Source organism: Callorhinus ursinus, unplaced genomic scaffold, assembly GCF_003265705.2.
Source record: "Callorhinus ursinus isolate GAN/ISIS: 27379988/994484 unplaced genomic scaffold, GSC_fseal_2.0 scaffold50, whole genome shotgun sequence".
Classification (NCBI taxonomy): Eukaryota; Metazoa; Chordata; class Mammalia; order Carnivora; family Otariidae; genus Callorhinus; species Callorhinus ursinus.
The window spans coordinates 10,644,656-10,664,386 of NW_027397112.1; the positions used below are offsets into that span (position 1 = coordinate 10,644,656).

A 19,731-nucleotide genomic window follows, 5' to 3' on the forward strand; every position below is an offset into this window, starting at 1 on the left:
ACACAGGGTAAGCAGGTAACAGGTGGTGGTGAGAACTCTTACTCGACTCCGTACAAGTGGCTTCCTTCCCAACTTGGCCTTCCTCTCCAGAAGCACCCCCTGATGGGTCCCCTGCCCACCCAGGTCACGTGCACCCACTTTCCACCACCTCTCTGCTCCCAGGAGCCAGCAGCCTCCTGCGGAAGTGGAGTATGTCTCTCCGTGGGATTGGCCAGGCACGGGGAAGGGTGGCGGCGGGGAGGCGGTGCCCAGAACCCTGCTGACCTCCCAGCCTGCTCGGCTCTCCTTCTCCTGCTTCTCAGGCATTCATTCTCTCCCCCTTTTCATAGGGCCCCCCCTCAGATTCACTCATTCCTATTTCCTCATAGCTCATACCTTCTCAGCCTCCCTGACTCCCTCCCACCCACCTTCCTCTCTCCCCCGGCCTTAACCTCTCCAGCTTTTCCTCCTTCCCTCCCTCCTTTCCTTCCTTTCTCTAAATTCCAGCTTGTGTTGAAGGCTTGCACTGTGCCAGACTCTGATTTTTCTCATTTAATCCTGCTTGACTCCAAGAAGTTGAGCCTTTACTCTCTTCCCACTGCACAGATGACAGACTGATGCATGCACAGAGGGTAATCTACTCAAGGTCGCTTACCACAGTAACTGGGGGGCCTGGCATGGGAACCATGTTCCAGTGCTGGGATTGTACCCCTGGGTGGGATAGCCTGTTACCCTGCCTGTCCTGCCCCCCTTCCTACTCCCCGCCCCTCAGCATGGACCCTCCCAAAGAGGAGGGTCCTTTGCCTCTTGATGTCTAGCTCTAGGCTATGACCTGGCTCCCCAAGAACTGGCTGTGGGAATTGGGGGGGTAGACACCAGTCGGACACTGTCAGGGGACTCAGGGCAGGGCTGAGTTTGGTTCTTGGAGAGGAGTGGAGCCGTGCCGAGACTCTGATCCAGCCCCTTGCTCCCGGGAGCTGTGATGGCCCCCAGCCACTGAGAAACCATTGCTGAGGGTATGGGAGAGGCATCTGCTACTCTGGGCGACAGAGCTGAGGTGCTGGGGACAGCGTGCGAAGACACCAGCTACGCAGGTGTCACTATCAGCTGTGCCCTCGGCTTAGCCGCTCTCTGACAGGTGTGAAGTGAGGGGGATTTCGCTGTCAGCAGAAAAGGGATGTCCTTTAAGAAGCTGGGTTTTAAAAGGTGTGTGAAGAGGGCCAGGAAGGCAGAGTGAGATCATCTGACATGTGGAAATCAGGTTCTATTAGAAAACCGCTAAAGGTTTTGAGGCTGTTTGTTTCTGGAGAAGCAACTGCCTTCTAAGGCCATGAGGCACTGGTCTAAAGGGGCTTCTGGGCCACCAAGCCCCACTGAGCAGGGTAATTTAGGGCAGAGATTAGGAACAACCATACAATCGTCCATACAACAGGCAATGGCCCTGTTTCTTTGCCTGCAGAAGAAGCGAATTAGGTGAAATCAGAAGTTTCCAGACAGTCCTGGGCATCTGGGAGATAGAAAATTCTGTTTCTCGGGCTTCGCCCCAGAAATTCAGGTTCAGCCAGCCTGCGGGGAAACACTAGTTTTTAATGCTCTCCAGGTGATTCTGCAGGTCCCCCAGAACTGAGTGTACCTGAACTAACCCAGTGGTTCTCAACTGGGGGCAATTTTGTCCCCTATGAAACATGTCATTTAGCCACAGCTGGAGGAGAGCTACTGGCATTTAGCGGCTGGAGGCCAGGGCTGCTGCCCTATAGCCTCACAGGCACAGGACAGCCCCCGCAGCAAAGAATGACCTGGCCCCAAATGTCAGTCATGCCGAGACTCGGAAACTCTGTACTGGAGCGTTTTGTAGCTTCCTCCCAGATCTGAAGACACGCACCTGCCGGCCCATCATGGAAGCTGGGAGGGGGACCAGCAGGTGACGAACCCTGGAAAGGATGGGGGAACAAGAGAGACAGGTCTGTAGGACACAAAGAGGCCCTGATCTCACTCCCTCCAGCAAATGCCCTGTGGGACCTTGGACCAGTCACTCACCCACCTCCTAGCCTCTGGCTGAAAGCAGGGGAACTGTGGGAATGTGCACAGGAGATACAGGGATGAAGCCGGAGATGCAGGGATGAAGCAAGAAAGTGCCTGCCTGTGGGTGCAGCCTATGCAGGGAAACGAGCAGCACAGGGAAGGCACCACGAGTGGCAGCCTCTTCCCCAAAGCCAGCAAGCTGGGCTCACCCAGACAAGGCTCTGGGGCAGCCTGTGCCCAGGGCCAGCACCGTGGAGGCGGCACTGCTCCAGAGTCGGGCCCTGGAGCACCGGAGAAGTTGGGCTTCCTTATCTTGGGCAAGCCCGGGGCCACAGGCTAGAACCCATGTGGGGCTGATTTCCGTGAGCTTTGGGGTGAACCCACCGCAGAGGAAGGGCTTCTCTTGTCTCACCAGAGCATGGCGACCACAGAAGGGCACGAATCTACCCCCCTCCACCTCAGTGACAAGGTGCAGGTGATGAGTGAGAACCAAGAGGGGAGGGGGCCCACGCAGAATTGCCAGAGTTAAGGGCTCCAAGGAAAGCAAAGGTTTCCACCCTCTTGGCCATGAGCTCTTCCCGCGTCAGGCCCCAGGCTCCCCTGCCAGAAAGAGCCGCTCCATCCAGAGTCCTCCCAGTCCCCACAGTGCAGAGCATGGCCGGCAGCCAGGCTCCCATGAAAAGTGAACCAGGGATTCTGGGCCATCAGTTCCGGCTCCAAAGGACGGTTTTAGACCAGCGGTACTCAAAGGGTAGTCGGGATGGGTGCTGGGCTGCAAACCGTTTGTCACTGAGAGTAAGCATTTGGAAACACTGATGTGAATTGTCCTCGCTCGGACATCCTTCCAGGTTGTCAAGAGATGCATCTCAGTGAACAGGGTTAGACCAACTCCAACGCCGTCCACCTCTCCAGGACAGGCATGTGGTACAGGCTGCACAATCATCACACGCAGTAGGGCCAGGTGCCAGTCTGCCATGGACTGGAAAAATCCTTCCCCACGGCCTGTGTGAGAAGTCTTGCCTTAGCTGGAAGAGAGCAGACTGTGGCTGGCTTATCGGGGAGGCCCCACGGAGGAGGCTCCATGGTTGGGGCCAGCGTCCAGGGTGGCAGAGGCGAGGGGAGGGGCCCCCCAGTAAAAGCAGCAGGCCTCACTCAGTGAGTTTTACCGGGGGGCGGGACCCTCACCACATAGCATCTCCTCCTTTATTTTCCATCATGGTCCAGAGGAGGACCAAGCCTGGCAAGGCTGTGTGACTTGCCCAAGGTTACCCAGCTGGGAAGTGGCAGAGCTGGCTCCAACCCCAGGCACCCAGCCCCCTCAGCTTTAGGGACAGCGCTCCTTCTTCAGTGTGGGGGGTGTTCGGCTCCTCAGGGGCGCACGGGCCCTGCATTTCACAGCCTGGCAGCAGCATTAATGGTGAGGCTATTGGGGGCCCAGCAAACTGGAGAGAAAGACACCAGAGGCAGCCCCACCCCCTCCCTTATGGACCTGGGGGGTTAGGATGTGGATTGAGAGACAGGATCCCCTAGAGGGAGGCAAGAATGGGCCCACTCCTTTCCTCCAGTGTCCCCTACCCACCTCTGTCTTGCCTGACTGTTCGTGCCTCGTTCTCAGCAAAACCAGGGCAGCAGTGTGGAGGGAACCCCAGGCCGCCGCCACACCTCCTCCCCGGCCCCTGCTTGGAGACCACAGTGCCCTGCTGTCTGAAGACCCCAGGTTCTGAGAAGGATCTTGCACCTTTGTCAGCCCAGCTCCAAATCTGCCTCGAGCGACATCTCCCACCAACCCTGCCCAGAACCCTTTTCACATGTAGACAAAGTGGGGACAGGGGTGGGACACCGGGCAGGGCCGGAATCGCTCAGTGTTACTAAGTGGCACCGACAGCGTAGCACTCGATCCGCCATTGAGTCATAAATCCACACACAGAGGCAGAGGAACTCTCTGTCTAGCTTGTCATTTCTGTGTCTCCTGTCGCCATAGCACCTCTACGTGCACCGACAAACATGCAGCAGGGAGCAGGAACCGGGAGACGCCCTCCCCTGAATTCCACATCTGTGGTCTCCGTGCGGGCCTGGAGCGCTGGACGGGGTGCCAGGGACCTTTGTGTGTGTGTTTAAGGGACTCCTCCTGGCCCCGGCGGAGCTCAGAATGTGTGGTAGGAACAAGGCCTCAGGGGATGTGAGCGACTAGGGGTCCGTGTGGGGTCTGGTTAGCAAATGTTTTGAGCATCCTGTGGGGTGACACACCAAAGAACAAGAGAGTGCCCTGTTGTTTGAGAGCCCACCCTGAGCTAGAGGCTCACATCAGGAGGAGGAGACACAGAGCAAGCACAGGAACAACCAGGGAGAGATGCACTTGGACGGGAGGGCTTCCTGGAAGAGGGGGTTAGTTCAGGAAGAGGATAGTTCAGGAAGACTTTGGTGGACATGTCAGACAGGTCTGGTGCAGAGACTGGAGGGCGGAAGCCCCACAATGAGCAGCAGCATGGCCAAAGGCAGGGCAGCCGTTAGAAATGAGTATTCGGGGGGGGTGCGCCTGGGTGGCTTAGTCATTAAGCATCTGCCTTTGGCTCAGGTCGTGATCCCAGGGTCCTGGGATAGAGTCCCACACCGAGCCCCGCATCAGACTCCCTGCTTGGCTGGAAGCCTGCTTCTCCCTCTCCCACTCCCCCTGCTTGTGTTCCCTCTCTCGCTGTGTCTCTCTCTGTCAAATAAATAAATAAAATCTTAAAAAAAAAAAAGAAATGTGTATTCTGGGGGTACAGAGGGGGTAGGAAGGAGGACAGTCTGAGTGAGGTGGAGGGCCGGAACATTGATGGGTTGCCCAGAGTGTCTGATTCTTTCACGTCCAGAATGGGAGAGGAGGACTCAGTAGGGTGGTGTGTGGGGGCCCTGGCACAGAGGCAGCTCAGTAAATGGCGCATCTGACCAAGAGAAGCTGGTTAGAGAGCAAGGCAGGAGGAAGGGGAGAGGGCAGGGGCTCAGACCAAGCCCAGGACACAGGCCTCCCTCCAAGGGCCAGCCTCTCAGCTTCCCAGCCAGGCATGTGTGGCCCCGGGAGTGACCATGGAGACTGTCCGACCTGCCGTCCACTTGTCCACTGTGAGCACACAGCCCCTGGGTTGTGCTACTCTTCTGTGAGTCTGTCCTCCAGCCCTGGCCTCTAGCTGGTGGATGCCACACACCAGCCTTGCCGGTTCAGCTGTGCTTAGGGAAGAGAGGACGGGGTGGTGACCATCTGAGGGGCAGCAGGTGGGGGCATCCTAGTACAAACGCTGCCAAGGTGGCTCACTCCCCGGAATCCGTGTGTGTGTGTGCGTGTGTGTGTGTGAAAGAGACAGACAGACAGACTGCACACCGGCAGTCAGTTAGGACCACAAAGGCAGCAGGCTCTGTTCCTTCGGAACTTGGGGAGGGGAACGCAGCCCTGGAGGCAGCGGGAGGCTGGTGCGGGTGAGGGGAGGGCTCCTTTCTGTGCATGTGCATCAGCGGCCTCCACACAGCGAGCCTCAGAGCATCCCTGCTCTCCCGGGGTCTCCTGACAGCGGAGGAAGGCACCAGGCAGAAGGGTAGGGATGGGGGGTGATAATTCTTAGAAGAAATGAAGAGGGAAAATGCGGTCTCTGGCCTCAGAAGCAGGGGCACGCGTTCTGTTGCGTGCAAGGGGGTACAGAAGTACAAAGCAAAACCACCAAAAATGACACACAGGTCTTTTTTCTTGCTATACTTCTTTCTCTCTTTCCCTCTCTCTCTCTCCCTTCCTCCTTCCTCTGTCCTCTAGGCTTTCTGTCCCGATCTCTCTCTCTCTCATGCCTACTTTAGCCAGTGGTACCCACCTCTGCATCACCTTTAGTTTCTGTCTCTCTGTCTGCCTCTCTGCTGTCTCTCTGCATGCCCACATCTTATATAATAATAAAATTGTCCACCCTGAGCAGGCCCATGGCCTGCTGGGCTTTTGCTTCTGTTAGTGGGATGGGGGGTGAGGGGACCAGTGCTGGGGGCCTGGACCCCTGAGGACTGTGCCTAGTCAGCCCAGAGCTTTCCTCAACCCTCCCCCAGGGTAGCCACCCACCCCCCCCAGTCTCCTCCCCCAGCCTGCAGGGTCCAGCCCCGTATTCTTGGGCCTCCTTCCCTCTCCCCACGTGTCAGGGCTGGCTCCTCTAGAAACCACTGAGCCCTTCCCACACGATGCCAAGGAGGCTGGGAAAACATGGATCCCAGGGGAGAAAGTCCCTGCCCTAAATGAAATGACACAGCCATCTCTTGCCCTTGCTTGCCCATTACCCTGGCAAGGCTTGGTCCCGGGCTCTTGGGCTCCAGGCACCTGCCAGGCACACGGAGCGGTTCAAGGTCCCAAAGGCCCCGCCTCCCAGCGCTTAAAGTTTCAACTAAGTCTCCCCCCTGTGCCTCAGGATAACCCTACTCCTCTTAAATCTCCAAATTGTAGTCTGACAGCCTAGAGCAACAGAAGCGGCTGGACCAGTCTGGCCAGTTTCTATCCTGGACTCTGACCTAGGCGCCCTGGCTCATGGCCAGATTGGCTGGAGGTTGGAAACAGATGGAGAGGTGGGGGGGGCAGGAGTGTACCCCAAGAACCCCTCCTTAAAGCACCTCACTGGGGCTGTTCCCCGAGGGCTCAGCAGGGCCAGGGTGGGATCATGAAATTGCCTGTGTTTATAGGGCAGGCAGGGTACTCACAAATATCTTCATTTGTCCCTGAAACAGTTTCATGGCCACTGCGTGGACAGTTGGCCAAAGAACACATTTGGCAAGAGCATTTGAATTGGCAGTTCTGTGTACACGGGACCTGTCTCCCAGAAATACCTCTCAACATGGCCATTTCACAGAAAAGGAAGTTTATGTCCATGCTCCCCAAGGCTCCCCCTCCCCACCCCACCCCTCTTCTCCATTTTGCTGAAGCAGACACCGCTTACTCCGGAAAGGAATGGTGAAGAATCTGTTGCTTAATGGACTCCAGCTAATTGTTTTCAAAATAATTGCTTGCATCAGTGAGTTAATCATTTTGTATTATCCTCCCTACATGTCTCACTTTTATTATTAAGTGTTTTCACATGTCAGATATTCAGAGGGCCAATTGCAGGCACCTCTGTCCTTTGACGTTTGCACTCAGCTGACGGCAGGTGACCCCATCCCTTCTCCCCAGAGACTGTGACAAGGACTCTTGGGGCAGGAGGAGATTCTCCATTGCCAAGCACTCCTTCCTCCGCCTTCCATTCCCTCACCCCATCCTTTGGTGGTCTTATTTGGATTGATAAAATTTGGTAAGATTTATTAAGTGACTACTCTAGCTAATTACTTATTAAGCCAGACACTGTGCAATTGTGCTTAATTTCACACCTGACATCTCATGAAATCATTATGATTAATCCCTTAAAGTAGGTACCATTTTCTCCCTTTTTACAGGCGAAAAAACTGAGGTTCAAAGTGATAACCTCACTTGCCCACATCTGCTTCACCTGATGTTCCCACCTGCACAAGAAGATGCTGACCACCACATCGGGCAGAGTGAGGGCTGGCTGGCCAAGAGCCAAGTCTGAAGGCAAGTGCTGAAAAAGCACTCAGAGAATCTAAGTAAACAGCAGTCATTTGGGGGTTATTTTTTGTTTTTTTTTTTTTCAAGGTTTAAATAGACTTTGTAATTTGTAATTAACAGATCCATTCTTTGAATGTGAAACTGCAACTAAGATTGAGATTTGGCCTTAGCTCCAAAATGGGCTCACTTTTCCTTTTGTTGATTCCAGGGTTGGTTAGGGGAGAGTCAGAACTGGGAGAGATCACCACCCCCACCCCTCTCTGCACGAAGGAAGAAACAAGAAAGGCGCAGGTCACCTGCTACCAACTAGCTCTCCTCCAGACACAGCAAAGGGGCTCGAGCTTCAGCAGACAAGGCTCTACCCTCAACGGAGCCTCTAAATCACTGGGATGCTGCATTGGCTCTTTGTTGCTTGCTGTCTTCCTGTCTTCCTTCCTTCCTTCCTTCCTTCCTTCCTTCCTTCCTTCCTTCCTTCCTTCCTTCCTTCCTTCCTTTTTTAAATAGTGGAGTTAAGGGGCAGTTCCTGTCTTCTGCATCAGAGCATCAGAGATGGCTTTCTTTTTCTTTTTCTTTTTCTTTCTTTTTTTTTTTTTTTAAGGGAGAGAGGGGGGATGGGAGGGGCAGAGGGAGAGGAAGAGAGAGAAAAATCCCAATCAGGCTCCCATGCCCAGTGCAGAGCCAGTGGGACTCCATCTCATGACCATGAGACCATGACCTGAGCTGAAATCAAGAGTCGGAGGCTTAACCGACTGAGCTACCCAGGTGCCCCGAGATGGCTTTTCTGCTAGGGTGATTTTGACATGACATCTGCATCTCGTGGGAACAGCAATTGGTCCACCCTGATCGTACAATAGCAAACTGGAAAAAGCAACAATAATGCCATCCATCCAATCAACAAACATTCATGAAATGACCACTACGTGCAGTGGATTATTAGGCTTGGTGCTGTGAAAAGTGAAAGATGCAAAAATGCTATATATTGAGCGTCCAAGAGCTTCTCCTAGTTGCTTTTCCTACATTATCCCCTTTCGTCTGAAGAGCAGTCACCTTGCAATGTTTTCTGAAAACAAACTGTGCCAGGTGCCATTTCAGGTACTTTCCGTGGATTAATTCTTTCATCCTTACTTCAGCATCGTGAGTTAGGTCCTGCCTCCATTTCATAGTTGGAGATACTCAAGCTCAGACAGGGTACTGAGTCCAGGTGCCAAGTACCAAGGTACCACAGCTGGGGAGGACAGAGCTGGGAAGTGGCTCCGCTCTAGCCCACTCTTCCCGGAGAAAGTCATGGCCCTAAGGACTGTTTGGGAACAGATCTTTCACAGAGATGTGAAAGGTACCAGGGAATCTAGTCCAATACCCCTGTTTATAGACAGAGAAACTGCAGCTCAGAGAGGGAAGGTGAGCTGCCTTAAGTCACACAGCTGATTAGAGGTACAGCTGAGACCCAAGTCACATTTGCCAAATCCCAGGCTGATGGCCTTTCCACCCCAATAACTGCAGAAATGATCAGCCCTGTGCCTAATGCCTTCCTTCCAGGCCACACCATGGCCAGGGCTAGGGCCCCTGGGCTCGGCATGCATTGTGGGTGCGTGGGGTGCTGCCAGGGGGCACCTTGGACCCTCCAAACTCCTTCTTCTGTGCAGCTGAACCCTGCTGGTTGCTGATGCTCCCCGAGGGGCAAATGTCAGAGAGGGTGAGAAATGGATTTTCCACTTGAGCTGATCCTCACAGGCTCTGGGTCAGTGTCCTGCTTTTCCACTGGACTGACCCTCTCCCTAGAGACTCATATAGAATCTGAAAGGCCTTGGATGCCTTTCAGCCACACTCTCCTACTCTGTACCTGGTCTGGGGCAGCCCATGCCCCCACCCCCGCTCCCTCCCCCCCCCCCGCCCCCCCCCCCCCCCCCCCCCGCCAATGCTCCCCTCAGGAAGTGGCTCTGTAGTATCTGTCAAAAAAGAATTTGAAAATGGTCCAAATATGTGCCGGTTCGGGATCCAAAGTACATCCACGTACAAGCAATACGCAGATGTTGACAAGCTCCCTCTGGAGGCTCGGGAATAACCCGGGACAGACTCAGGCTGTGACATAGTACGAGGGTGTGCCCAACAGCCACAAGGGTACCCAGAAAGGGCCTCCAGGGATCACCTCAAAAATGATTGCAGTGGCTGTGTGAGGAGGGCGAGGGGGTAATAATTGCCCCCTCTGGTTTCTAGACGGTGTGATGCTACTCGATTGCTCTTATGATAAGAACAATAGCAATAGGGGGCACCTGGGTGGCTCAGTCGGTTAAGCCTTTGGCTCAGGTCATGATCCTGGAGTCCTGGGATGGAGTCCCACATCGGGCTCCCTGTTCTCAGGGAGTCTGCTTCTCCCTCTCCCTCTACTCCTCCCCTGCTGTGCTCTCTCTCTCTCTCTCTCAAATAAATAAAAAAAAATTCTTTTAAAAAAAAGAACAATAGCAATAAAACCAGCGCCGGCTTCAGAACTCAATCTCTTTTGCTATCCCACCAGGCTTTGCCTTCTCCACCCTCACACCTGCGGCCCACCTGGAGCCCACCACTGGGAGCCGAGCCACACTTGGGTCTCCCTGCGAGGAGCTGCAGCTGGTGGGTCGGTGACCCAGAGGCGCTCCATTCCCCTCTCACCTGGGGGCAGAGACAATATTTCACCTGTCTCCTCCTCTGCATCCACACTTTCCATCCAGTCCCCTGTAACCAGGGCAGTGCTAACCCCACAATAAGTGCCCCAGAGTGGGTTCTTTCCCAACGCTGGCTGACTTGTTGGGGACCGAGCTGGATGTTGGATTAACTCCCCTAGATTCAAACTGACAGAACTACCTGGGCTCTCATCTGGCAGAGGTCTAGGATGAGATTTAAGTGGCTTTGAATATTTGCTGATCAAAGCTAACAAACCCTTAGAACAGTGTCCAGGTTTGAATTCTGGTTCCACTCACTACTCACTGGCTGTATGACCTTGAACAAGTTACTTAGCCTCTCTGTGCCTCAGTAATAATCCCTACTTCCTAGGGCTGTTATAAAGACTAAGTGACTTAATATTTGCAAAGCAGGTAGAACAACACCCAGCAACTTGTCCATGCTACATAAATAGAAGGAAAAAAGTAATTATTTAATTGAAACCAGCATTAGCTGTCCATTCATTCACTGCCTCTCACTCATTCGGTATTTATTGGACACAGGGCACACACCTCACCATCTAGTAGGAGAAACACACATCTCACCATATACAAGGAAAAACACACACATAACGACAAGAAAAAAATATTCCTTTTTTCTTGTAGAAAAACGTGACAATTCTAAGCAGAGAATTGCCCAGGATTCTGAGAAAGAACATTTACCTATTACCATGTAAACTTAAAAAACAAAACAAAACCTACAGTTCAGTTCTTTGAATCCATTTAAAAGATCCTATTCAGTCTAACTGATTAGTGAATTCAGAGCAAGGTTGGGTACACACTAGCCTTTCGGAAAATATTCTCATTCAATACCATCTATTCTACTTCCCTAGATGTTTTTCTTCCTCCCTCCCCCCCCATCACCCAGAAAATAATCTCTGGGTTCACCCCTAGTCCTCAGTTAATGGGTGGGGGAGGGGCTATGGGTTCAATCAGACCACCCCTCAGCTGTTTTAAAAAAACCACTTATAAATATTTAGGAGGGGAGGGAGAGAGGGTGGAGAAAGCTTCAGTAACGTCTCCATTGAACAACTGACAGCTTTTACATTTTAAAATTTGGGTGCTTTAAGTCAAACCACTGTGAGCTTGGTATACGTACAGTTGGTTTAATAACTGATGGAAAAATGAAATTCGCACCCCTCCCCCAAATCCATTCAATTCTTTTCAATGTAATCGCTTTTAAATGCCCCGGACCCAGTCAAGCTCGTGTGGTCTGTGTTTGTAGCCCAGGCCATCCACACCGACCCTGCAAGAGTCCGGATCCTCCGGCGAGGGCAGGGCTCCCAGGCAGCGGTGCCCAGGCCCACCCACCTCTCCCTCCGGCTGCTGCTTACGCGCCTACACCCGGCAAGCCGAACCGCTTTGGGAAGCGCTCGGCCCTGGAAGTGGCGCCTGTCACTACCGGCGGGCCGGACTGACGACACCCCGGCCCTTCCCCGGCCGACGCAGCCCGCGGGCACTCCCCGTCGCCCCCGAACTTCAGCCTGCAAACGCTGGACGTGCGGTCTGGCGACTTTTTCGAAACTCCGGGCGCCGGAATCGCGTCGCCAGACCCGGAGCAGGAGAAGCAGGCGCGGCCGCCCGCGCGGCACAGGGACTCGCGAGTGCAAAGGCTCGGGCAGCGAGCGCTGGGCTCCTGCCGGCCGGCTGCCGCGCAGGGCTGTAACCGCTGCCGGCTGCACCGTCTCCTCCCCGGAGATTGCGAGATTGATCAAAGGCTGGGAGACACGGGGGACATTTATCTCCCCGGGCTCGCAGCTTTCCGAGCAGGGGAAGGGGCAGGAAGGAGCTCCCAAGAACAGGGCGGGGGCGGGCGGAGTGGGGGAGCTGGTGAGAGGGTGCTGGGGCCGGTGGGGAACCCACCTCCAGAGCCGCCTGTCCTGGGGTCGGGGTCTGCATCGGGGGGTGGGGGGAGCGGTGGAACCAAGTTTTCACTCCCAAAGCCTTAAGCGATTCTCCGCACACAGCCGGTGGCCCGGGTGGGCGGACCCCCTCCTCCGCCAACATCCCAGCAGCTTCGCCACAATGATGTCTTTTTTTCTCTTGAGTCCTCCCCACCCCCGCCACGCCGGCTCCAGAGGTCCAGGGACAGGGACCTGTGCACAGCCCTCCCCAGGGACCCCCATTACACCCACAGCCCACCCGCGTCCCGCGCCGGCCCAGGGCTGGGGGCGCCCGCGCTCGAGGGCTGACCGGCTCGCTCTTACCTTGACGAGCCGCAGCTGCGGGCGCCGTCCCATCCTCGGGCTCGCTCGATCACTGTCCCGGACGCCTGGGTCCCTCGGACATCCCAGAGGGGCCGGCCGACGGTGGCGGGCTGGGGCCGCGGCGCGGGCTGGGCAGCCGGGCCCCGGTGTCGCGCTGCCCGGCTCCGAGGTGCCCGGGTCGGCGCTCTCCGGCCCCGCAGCCCGGCCCGGCCCCGCGGGTTCCCGCTCTCCCCGGCCCGGGCAAGTCCGGCCGCCGTTGCCAGACTCAGCCGGGCCGACAGCCGCCTCGCGTCCCCGCCGCCTCCCCCTCGGTCCGCGCAGCAACCCGCCTCGACTCCCCGCCCCCTCGCCTAGCGTCCCCTCCCCTCTCGCCCTCGCCTCTCCCCTCCCCTTCGGTCCCTCCTCCGCGCCGCGCCCCTCTGCTCGCTCCCCCTCGCCTCCTCCGACCCCCCCCTTTCCCGGGCTGGCTCCCCGCGCGCTCGCCTTGCTGACCCCCTTTCCCTGCGCCGGGGTTTGCGGCAGTCGGCGGGACGCACTGACAGCGGTGGCGGCCGCCGCAGCCCGGGATGGGAGGGCGGGGGCGGGAGAGGAGGCAGCCTCCCGCCTCCCGCCTCCCTCCTCCCGCCTGGCTTGAGGTCGGGGTCTGGGGAGTCCAGGGAGTCTGGGGGAACTTGGGGGGCTCAGGTGAATCTATAATAGCGAGGCGATTGGAGACTGGGGAACTGGGCAGCCCCGAATGGGCAGAGACGCCGCGGAAACCGGGTGAAGCAGGGCACTGCGTTTGGGCAGTTCCCGCCCTGCAGCCGGCCAGGAGAAGGTCCGCGCGGCCCCCACTTCAGCAGGGTCCGGGCGTTGAATCCTCACCCCCTTTGGCACCCACACCCCAGGTGCACGCAGAGACGCGAAGCTCTGCGGGACGAATCCTTCTCATTCATTCGTTCGTTCGTTCGTTCATTCATTCATTCGTTCATTCCACAAACTAAGCGCCTGCCCAGTTTGGTCCAGGCAAGGGGCTGAACCTGGGAACCCTAAGACGAAGGGGAGACGGCGGTGCCCTGAAGGACTAGCGGGCATCTGAGCACCGTGGAGGGGAAAGCAGTGCGCGCACAGCACTACAGCAGGGGAAAGCAGCTAGGCATCCAGAGAGCAGGGCGTGGAGGAGGCCGAGCGCCCCCTGTCGGCCAGACCCTCGGGGGCGGGGTCAGCCTCCCAGCCGGACCTCGGGGTCTTCAGCTGGCTTGGCTCCCTAGCTCCCTACCCCACCCCCAGCTATGGGAAGCAGTTCCCATCTCCTCCAGCCCCTTAAACTTTCCTCTCCAGCCCTTGCATTTGGACAGAATTTTTGACTTCTCCTACCCCTTCCTTTCTTCACGGAGAAGTTGAAGAGAGTGGTGGAGCCACCCGGCAAAGGCTCAGCCTGCAGCGCCAAGCAAAGCCCCTTCAGAGCAAGCCCGAGGAGTCCCAGGCAGAGCACGGTCCCAGAGTGGTGGCGAGCCGACTTTGAAATCAAACTCGGATCCTAACTGCCCTGGACTCTGTGCCCTGCTGCGCGCGCGCGCGCACACACACACACACACACACACACACACACACACGTCCCCCCCATCCACCCACCTCTCATCACATTAGGCAAGAACCAGCGCATTCAGGGGTCCAGCTGATTCTTCACTCAGAAAGGGAGTTACTGTAAGAGGTAGTGTGATTCGACATGCACAGTTTGCTTTCAGGGAAACTGAGGTGCAGACTGGTTGTGACCTGTCTGAAGTCCCATAGCTGTTGAGCCTTGACTTCAGGTTCCTGATCCCCAGCTCAAAGTGCCCGGAGGCTGGGGCTCTGAAGGGGTTTGGGGCCGTCAAGTGGGGAGGGGCATTGCCCAGGAAGCCAGCTGGTCACACTGGCTTAGCCACACAGGATGGCACTTTCTAGATGAAGCACACAGTCCTGAGTCTTGCAAAACCTCCATTAGGTTAGTGCTGCGAGCTGGTTATGCTGAATCCAGCACAGACTCACCCCATCCAAGCCGGAAAGAGATGGATGCACCAGCCAGATTGTCAATGTGTTATTATTCTCAACAAAAATTAAATGCAGAGTGGTCTAGCCTAGTGCACGTTCTGGAGTCATGTAGCCTGAGTTTGAGTCTTGGCTCTTCTACTTACACGCTGTATAAACCTGAAAAATTCTTTAACAGAGCCTCAATTTTCTTATCTATAGAATGGGGGTAGGAATGCTTACCTCATAAGGTTGTAGGTCGGTTTAAATGAGTTAATATTTGTAAATGGCTTGGAACGGTGCCTGGCACAGAGCATGGGCTTAGTGAAGGTTAGCAATAGTCACTATTGCCATCACCACCACCACCACCACCATTATCATAGTTGAGTGGACCTGATGCTCAAATGTATGGGCCTCATGGTTCCTCCTTTCTAGGCAATTCTTTGTGGGAGCAGAATTCTTGATTAGAAGGTCACAGAAGCAGTGAATTGTGAAATCAGAGGATCATAAGCTGGTGGGCCCTCAGGGAGGTTTGCCCAGGCCCTGTTAAGTCCTGCCCAACCTTAGAGCTGACTCTCCAGGGACCAGACAGCTCCGGATTTCCAGATTCTGTGCTTCTGTATGTTTCATAAACACCATCAAATTCTGCCTTTCTGCGTCCCATTGTCCTGCCCTGGACCTGATCCTTAAATATGCTAATGTCATCGATTAGGCTGTAATGAAGCCTTGCCCTTCCTGCCTTTTTGGTGTGGGATTCAGACCTTCTTTTTCTAAAAGAGCATCTACAGATGGTACAATTCCTTCCCCTACCCCCAAGTTGATCATCTGTCTTGATTTCCCGGACTGAACATCTACACCCCACTCCCACTCTGGGACGAGCAGAGGGGGGCTTCTGTATCACTCCATTACCTACTTATTTATAGTTTTGGCCTTGACCACTTGCTTCGAGGAGTAATGAGAGCCTCCTGTTCAACATCTCTTAGTAAAAGGGTTCCGCATTCCCTTTCATTTGTCCTGAAACTGCTTCCTTCCACCTTTGAGAGCCTGGCTCTCATTCCTGGGCTTGGTGAAGATGCCAATAGGAGGTCTTCCGTGCCCTCCCCCCATCTCAGCCCCAGCTGCCCCGGCCAGCCCGCCTGACAGCTCCCGGTGGTCTCCTTAGCAGCCTCCCCACCCTCCTCAGGGCAGCTGCCTGCTCCAGCCTCCAACCGACCATTCCCTTCCCAAACTCTCTACAGACCCCTCCCTTTTCCTCTCCTCTTCCTATCCAGGCCCAGACCAGAGTCAGCTTTCATTCATTTAACCTGCCAGATTTGGAAGAAAGGAGAAAAATGAGGAATTTAAACAGGAATAAGAGACATTCCCATGTCCTTCCCAACAGTAGGAGAGACAGATGTGAATGAGCAGTGACGGCTGGGACCCAGAGAGGGAGGGTCGAGCATGCCCCGTCTACCTGTGGGGTTCTGCTGGCTTTAGTCCTGGATATCCTGGTGAGTTTGACGGTATGGAACCATACTTCTCAGACTATTGTGCAGAAAAACCGGTTCTTGATTTTTAAATTTTAATCTGTTGCAGAATGATATGATGGCAAAATACGGTGGGGATGACTTATTAGAGAAAGGAAATAACAAAGACAGACAAAATAAAAGCCCAATTCTTAAAGCTATTAGATCCAGTGGACATAAAACTACTCTGTCAAGTTACCTAAAATTTTCTAAATGCTTACGGTCAATGTCTGCACTTACTTTGTCATGGACGGGCAACAGATTTTTTGCAGACAGATCATGCTTGGAGTAGCACTGGTCTAGAATGCTTTTCAAGCGTGAGGTGAGGAAAATGGCCTCGTGGAGTGAGCAGCTTATAAAATCACATGTTTATCAGGGGAGATGGTATTAATTATCCCATCCATCTGTGCATTCATTCAACAAACATTTAATGAGCAGCAACTATGTGACAGTCACTGCTGGACACCAAGATGAATAAAGAGGGATATAATAGGGCTCTAGCCCTCGAGATGTTCACAGAGTGGGAGGGGAGACTTCGATAAATAATTAAAAGCTAGTGAAATTAGGTCAATAATATCCAGGCACTGTGGGCACAGAGGTAGAAAAATTAATTCTGCCTGGGCCCAATGGGGAAGGTTCTACCAAGGAAGTGGTATTGTGCTGGGCTCTGGAGACAGAGACAGATGTCCAATCCCATATGGCCAGCCAGCACTCCATAAATGAGTTAATACATGTAAAGTGCTTAGCGCAGTGCCTGGCACACGTTAGCTGTTCTTATTATTAAAACTTATAAATCATCATCATCATCATCCACCCAGATTTACCCAGAACTGAGGATAAGTTTGTCTTGGGGTTGTGGGGCTACAGATACCTCAGTTGCGGGAAGAGGGCAAACTGGCCTTCACCCACCCCCTTTGTCAGAGGAAAGATCTAGAGGAGGTAGGTTGGGAGTTGGATATTGAAGGACGTGGGTGTGGATGAGTAAGGAAGAGAGGGGGCCTTCAAGGTGGGAGGGTCCCTTAAGAGACGCAGCCAGAGGAACAAGTATGGGGTGGGGGAAGAGACTGGTGTGATGGGGACAAGTGATGGGGATGCAGGGACCTGGTGAGGCTCTGCAGAATTGAGGGGGGAAGGGGACAGGCTGAGGATCCCCTTGTTTAAGGGACTTGATATTATTCCTCCTCTCATTTATTTTTTTTAAAAGATTTTATTTATTTATTTGACAGAGAGAGAGTCCTTCTCTCGTTTAGAACAACAGATAATAACAATAGTAATGAGGATTGGTATGGCAGTTTGTACCACACAGCTCTTCCACAAACATTTTCTCATTTAATCCCTACAACAACCCTGTAAAAAAAGGTATTAATAGCCTCACTTTACAGCTGAGAAATCTGAGCTCAGAGGCTGATCCCTTGCCCAAGGTCACAAGTCTGGCTTTGGCACAGTCAGGATTCCAGCCTGATGTCCCCAGCTCCCACCCCACGTATTTTTCAGTGTACCACAGAGACGTGACCTGAGCCTAGACCCCTAGGGAGCTGTGATATCACCTAGAGGGGGTCCTGGCTCCAGGAAAATGATGCTCTAGAATTATTTTTTCCTTTTGCTTTCCCAGTGGATAGACAAAGAGGGGAGCAAAGGCAAGGCACGGGACAAGCTTAGCAGGGACAGCAGGCAAGGTGGCCCACTCAGCCACAGAGGTCTCAGATGACCTACCCACTCCTCCTCCTCTCCTCCTGCCTGAGTCTGGATCAATCAAGGGCAAGTGTGATTACTCTGGGTACAATGACCATATTTTTGCACTTATTAAGTGTGGCCAAGGAACACCTGGGTGGCTCAGTGGGTTAAGCGTCGGATTCGTGATCTCGGCTCAGGTCATGATCTCAGGGTCCTGGGATCAAGCCCCGCATCAGGCTCCCTGTTCAGCAGGGAGTCAGCTTGAGGATGATCTTTCTCTTCTCCATCTGCCCCTCTCCCTGGCTTGCATGTGCACATGCGCTGTCTCTCTCTCTCTCTCTCTCTCTTTCTCTCTTAAATAAATAAATAAATCTTTTTTTAAAAAGTGTGGCCGGGGCACCTGGGTGGCTCAGTTAGTTGAGCGACTGCCTTTGGCTCGGATCATGGTTCCAGGGTCCTGGGATCGAGCCCCGCATCGGGCTCCCTGCTCAGCGGGAAGCCTGCTTCTCCCTCTCCCACTCCCCCTGCTTGTGTTCCCTCTCTCGCTGTCTCTCTGTGTCAAATAAACAAATAAATAAAATCTTTAAAAAAAATAAAGTGTGGCCAAGAAGGCCATTGAAGTTGTTTTTAAGAAAACTTTTTTTTTATTTATCTGACAGAGAAAGAGACAGCGAGAGAGGGAACACAAGCAGGGGGAGTGGGAGAGGGAGAAGCAGGCTCCCCGCCAAACAGGGAGCCCGATGCGGGGCTCGATCCCAGGACCCTGGAACCATGACCCGAGCGGAAGGAAGACTCAGGCACCCCTAATGAAAACATTTTAAAGGTGTGCTGAAGTAAGAAGTGTTGACACCTTGGGAACATTCTGGAAGCAAAAATAGATCAGAGGCACTGGCCATTTGTGCAGAGTCAAAAGGAAGGGCACACGCTCACATCTCTTCACAGAGAAATAGCATCCCTCTAGCCTAGACTAGTTGTTCTCAACTGGAGGCTTTTGCCCCTCAGGGAACATTTGGCAAAGTCTAGAGATATTTTTGGTTTTCACAACTGGGGAAGAGTTTCCGGCATCTAGTGTGTAGAGGCCAGGGATGCCGCTAAACATCCTCCAATGCACAGAACAGCCCCCACAGCGAAGAATTATCTGGCTCAACGTATCCACCCACAGTGCTGAGGTTGAAGCTCCATGGCCTAGGCCATAGTTTGGTACCATGGACAGCAGAAACCTGGGCTTTCCATGGGGCTATGATCCATGGAACCCACATTCTATTCTGTCTGAAAACCACAGAAAAGCAAGGGTTCACCACTCTACATTTCCTGAATTCCATCATTTCCAAAACACTGAGGCCCAGGGAAGGCACTGTGGTAACACCAATGGTGGTGGTGGGAGATCTGTTTAAGGCCCCCCAGCTGGGTAGTTGGTAGAACCAGGAGAGGACTTAAGGTCTGGGGTCTTCTGTAAATGTTCCTCACCCTCCCCCAGATTAGCACTCAGCCTTCCCATCTCCCCTTTTTCCCCTTTTTTCCTAGTCCTAAAATCCTATTTAGAACTAGGAGGGTTCTCATACAAACCTGCTGGTCTAATAGGTATGGTGCTATTATTCTGTTTTACAGATGAGTTCACTGAAGTCCAGAAGTTAAATATACAAGGTGCTTATCTATCTCCCTGAAGAGCTGTGAGCTCCCTGGAGGGCACATACTGCTTCCTCTTCATCTCAATATTCCCAGCCTCTGGCAAAGTCTTTTTCCTCAGCAGATGCTAAATGAAATGTTTACAGTTAATGGTCAATCTTAGCATTGGATTAGACCCGAGGATTCTGCCTCCAGGGCAGTGCACTCTGTAGGCACCTGTCCTCTTCTGGATCCTTCCCACCACCAGCGTAGTACTCTTTCTTCTGAAGTTTGACCTCACCCCAACCCTGGATTGGGGCCCCCCAAAACAGGCAGTTACACCTTCCTGGTGGGAAACCATAGAACGGAGCCTCAGCCTGGCCTTTTCACTCCTCCCCTTCCCTCCCCTCAGGCCTTAAGAAGGGCCCATGGCAGAGCAGATTTCCCCTCCAGTTTGCTGGGAATTGGGAATGTCTTCATTGCTCCCAGAGAAACTCAGGAAA

At 54.0% G+C, this 19,731-nt stretch overlaps 1 protein-coding gene across 2 annotated transcripts in view; it reads right to left on the minus strand.

The window, feature by feature from the left end:
• The window catches only part of CRHR1 (corticotropin releasing hormone receptor 1), a 46,443-nt gene extending 33,868 nt beyond the window's left edge, over positions 1-12,575 (minus strand). For both annotated transcript variants that reach the window (XM_073883138.1, XM_073883136.1), the window contains exon 1: positions 12,456-12,575. In XM_073883138.1, the coding sequence (XP_073739239.1) occupies positions 12,456-12,488 (33 nt within the window). In that variant the 5' untranslated portion in view covers positions 12,489-12,575. The remainder of the gene's footprint in view (positions 1-12,455) is intronic.
• Between the last annotated feature and the right edge of the window lie 7,156 nt (positions 12,576-19,731).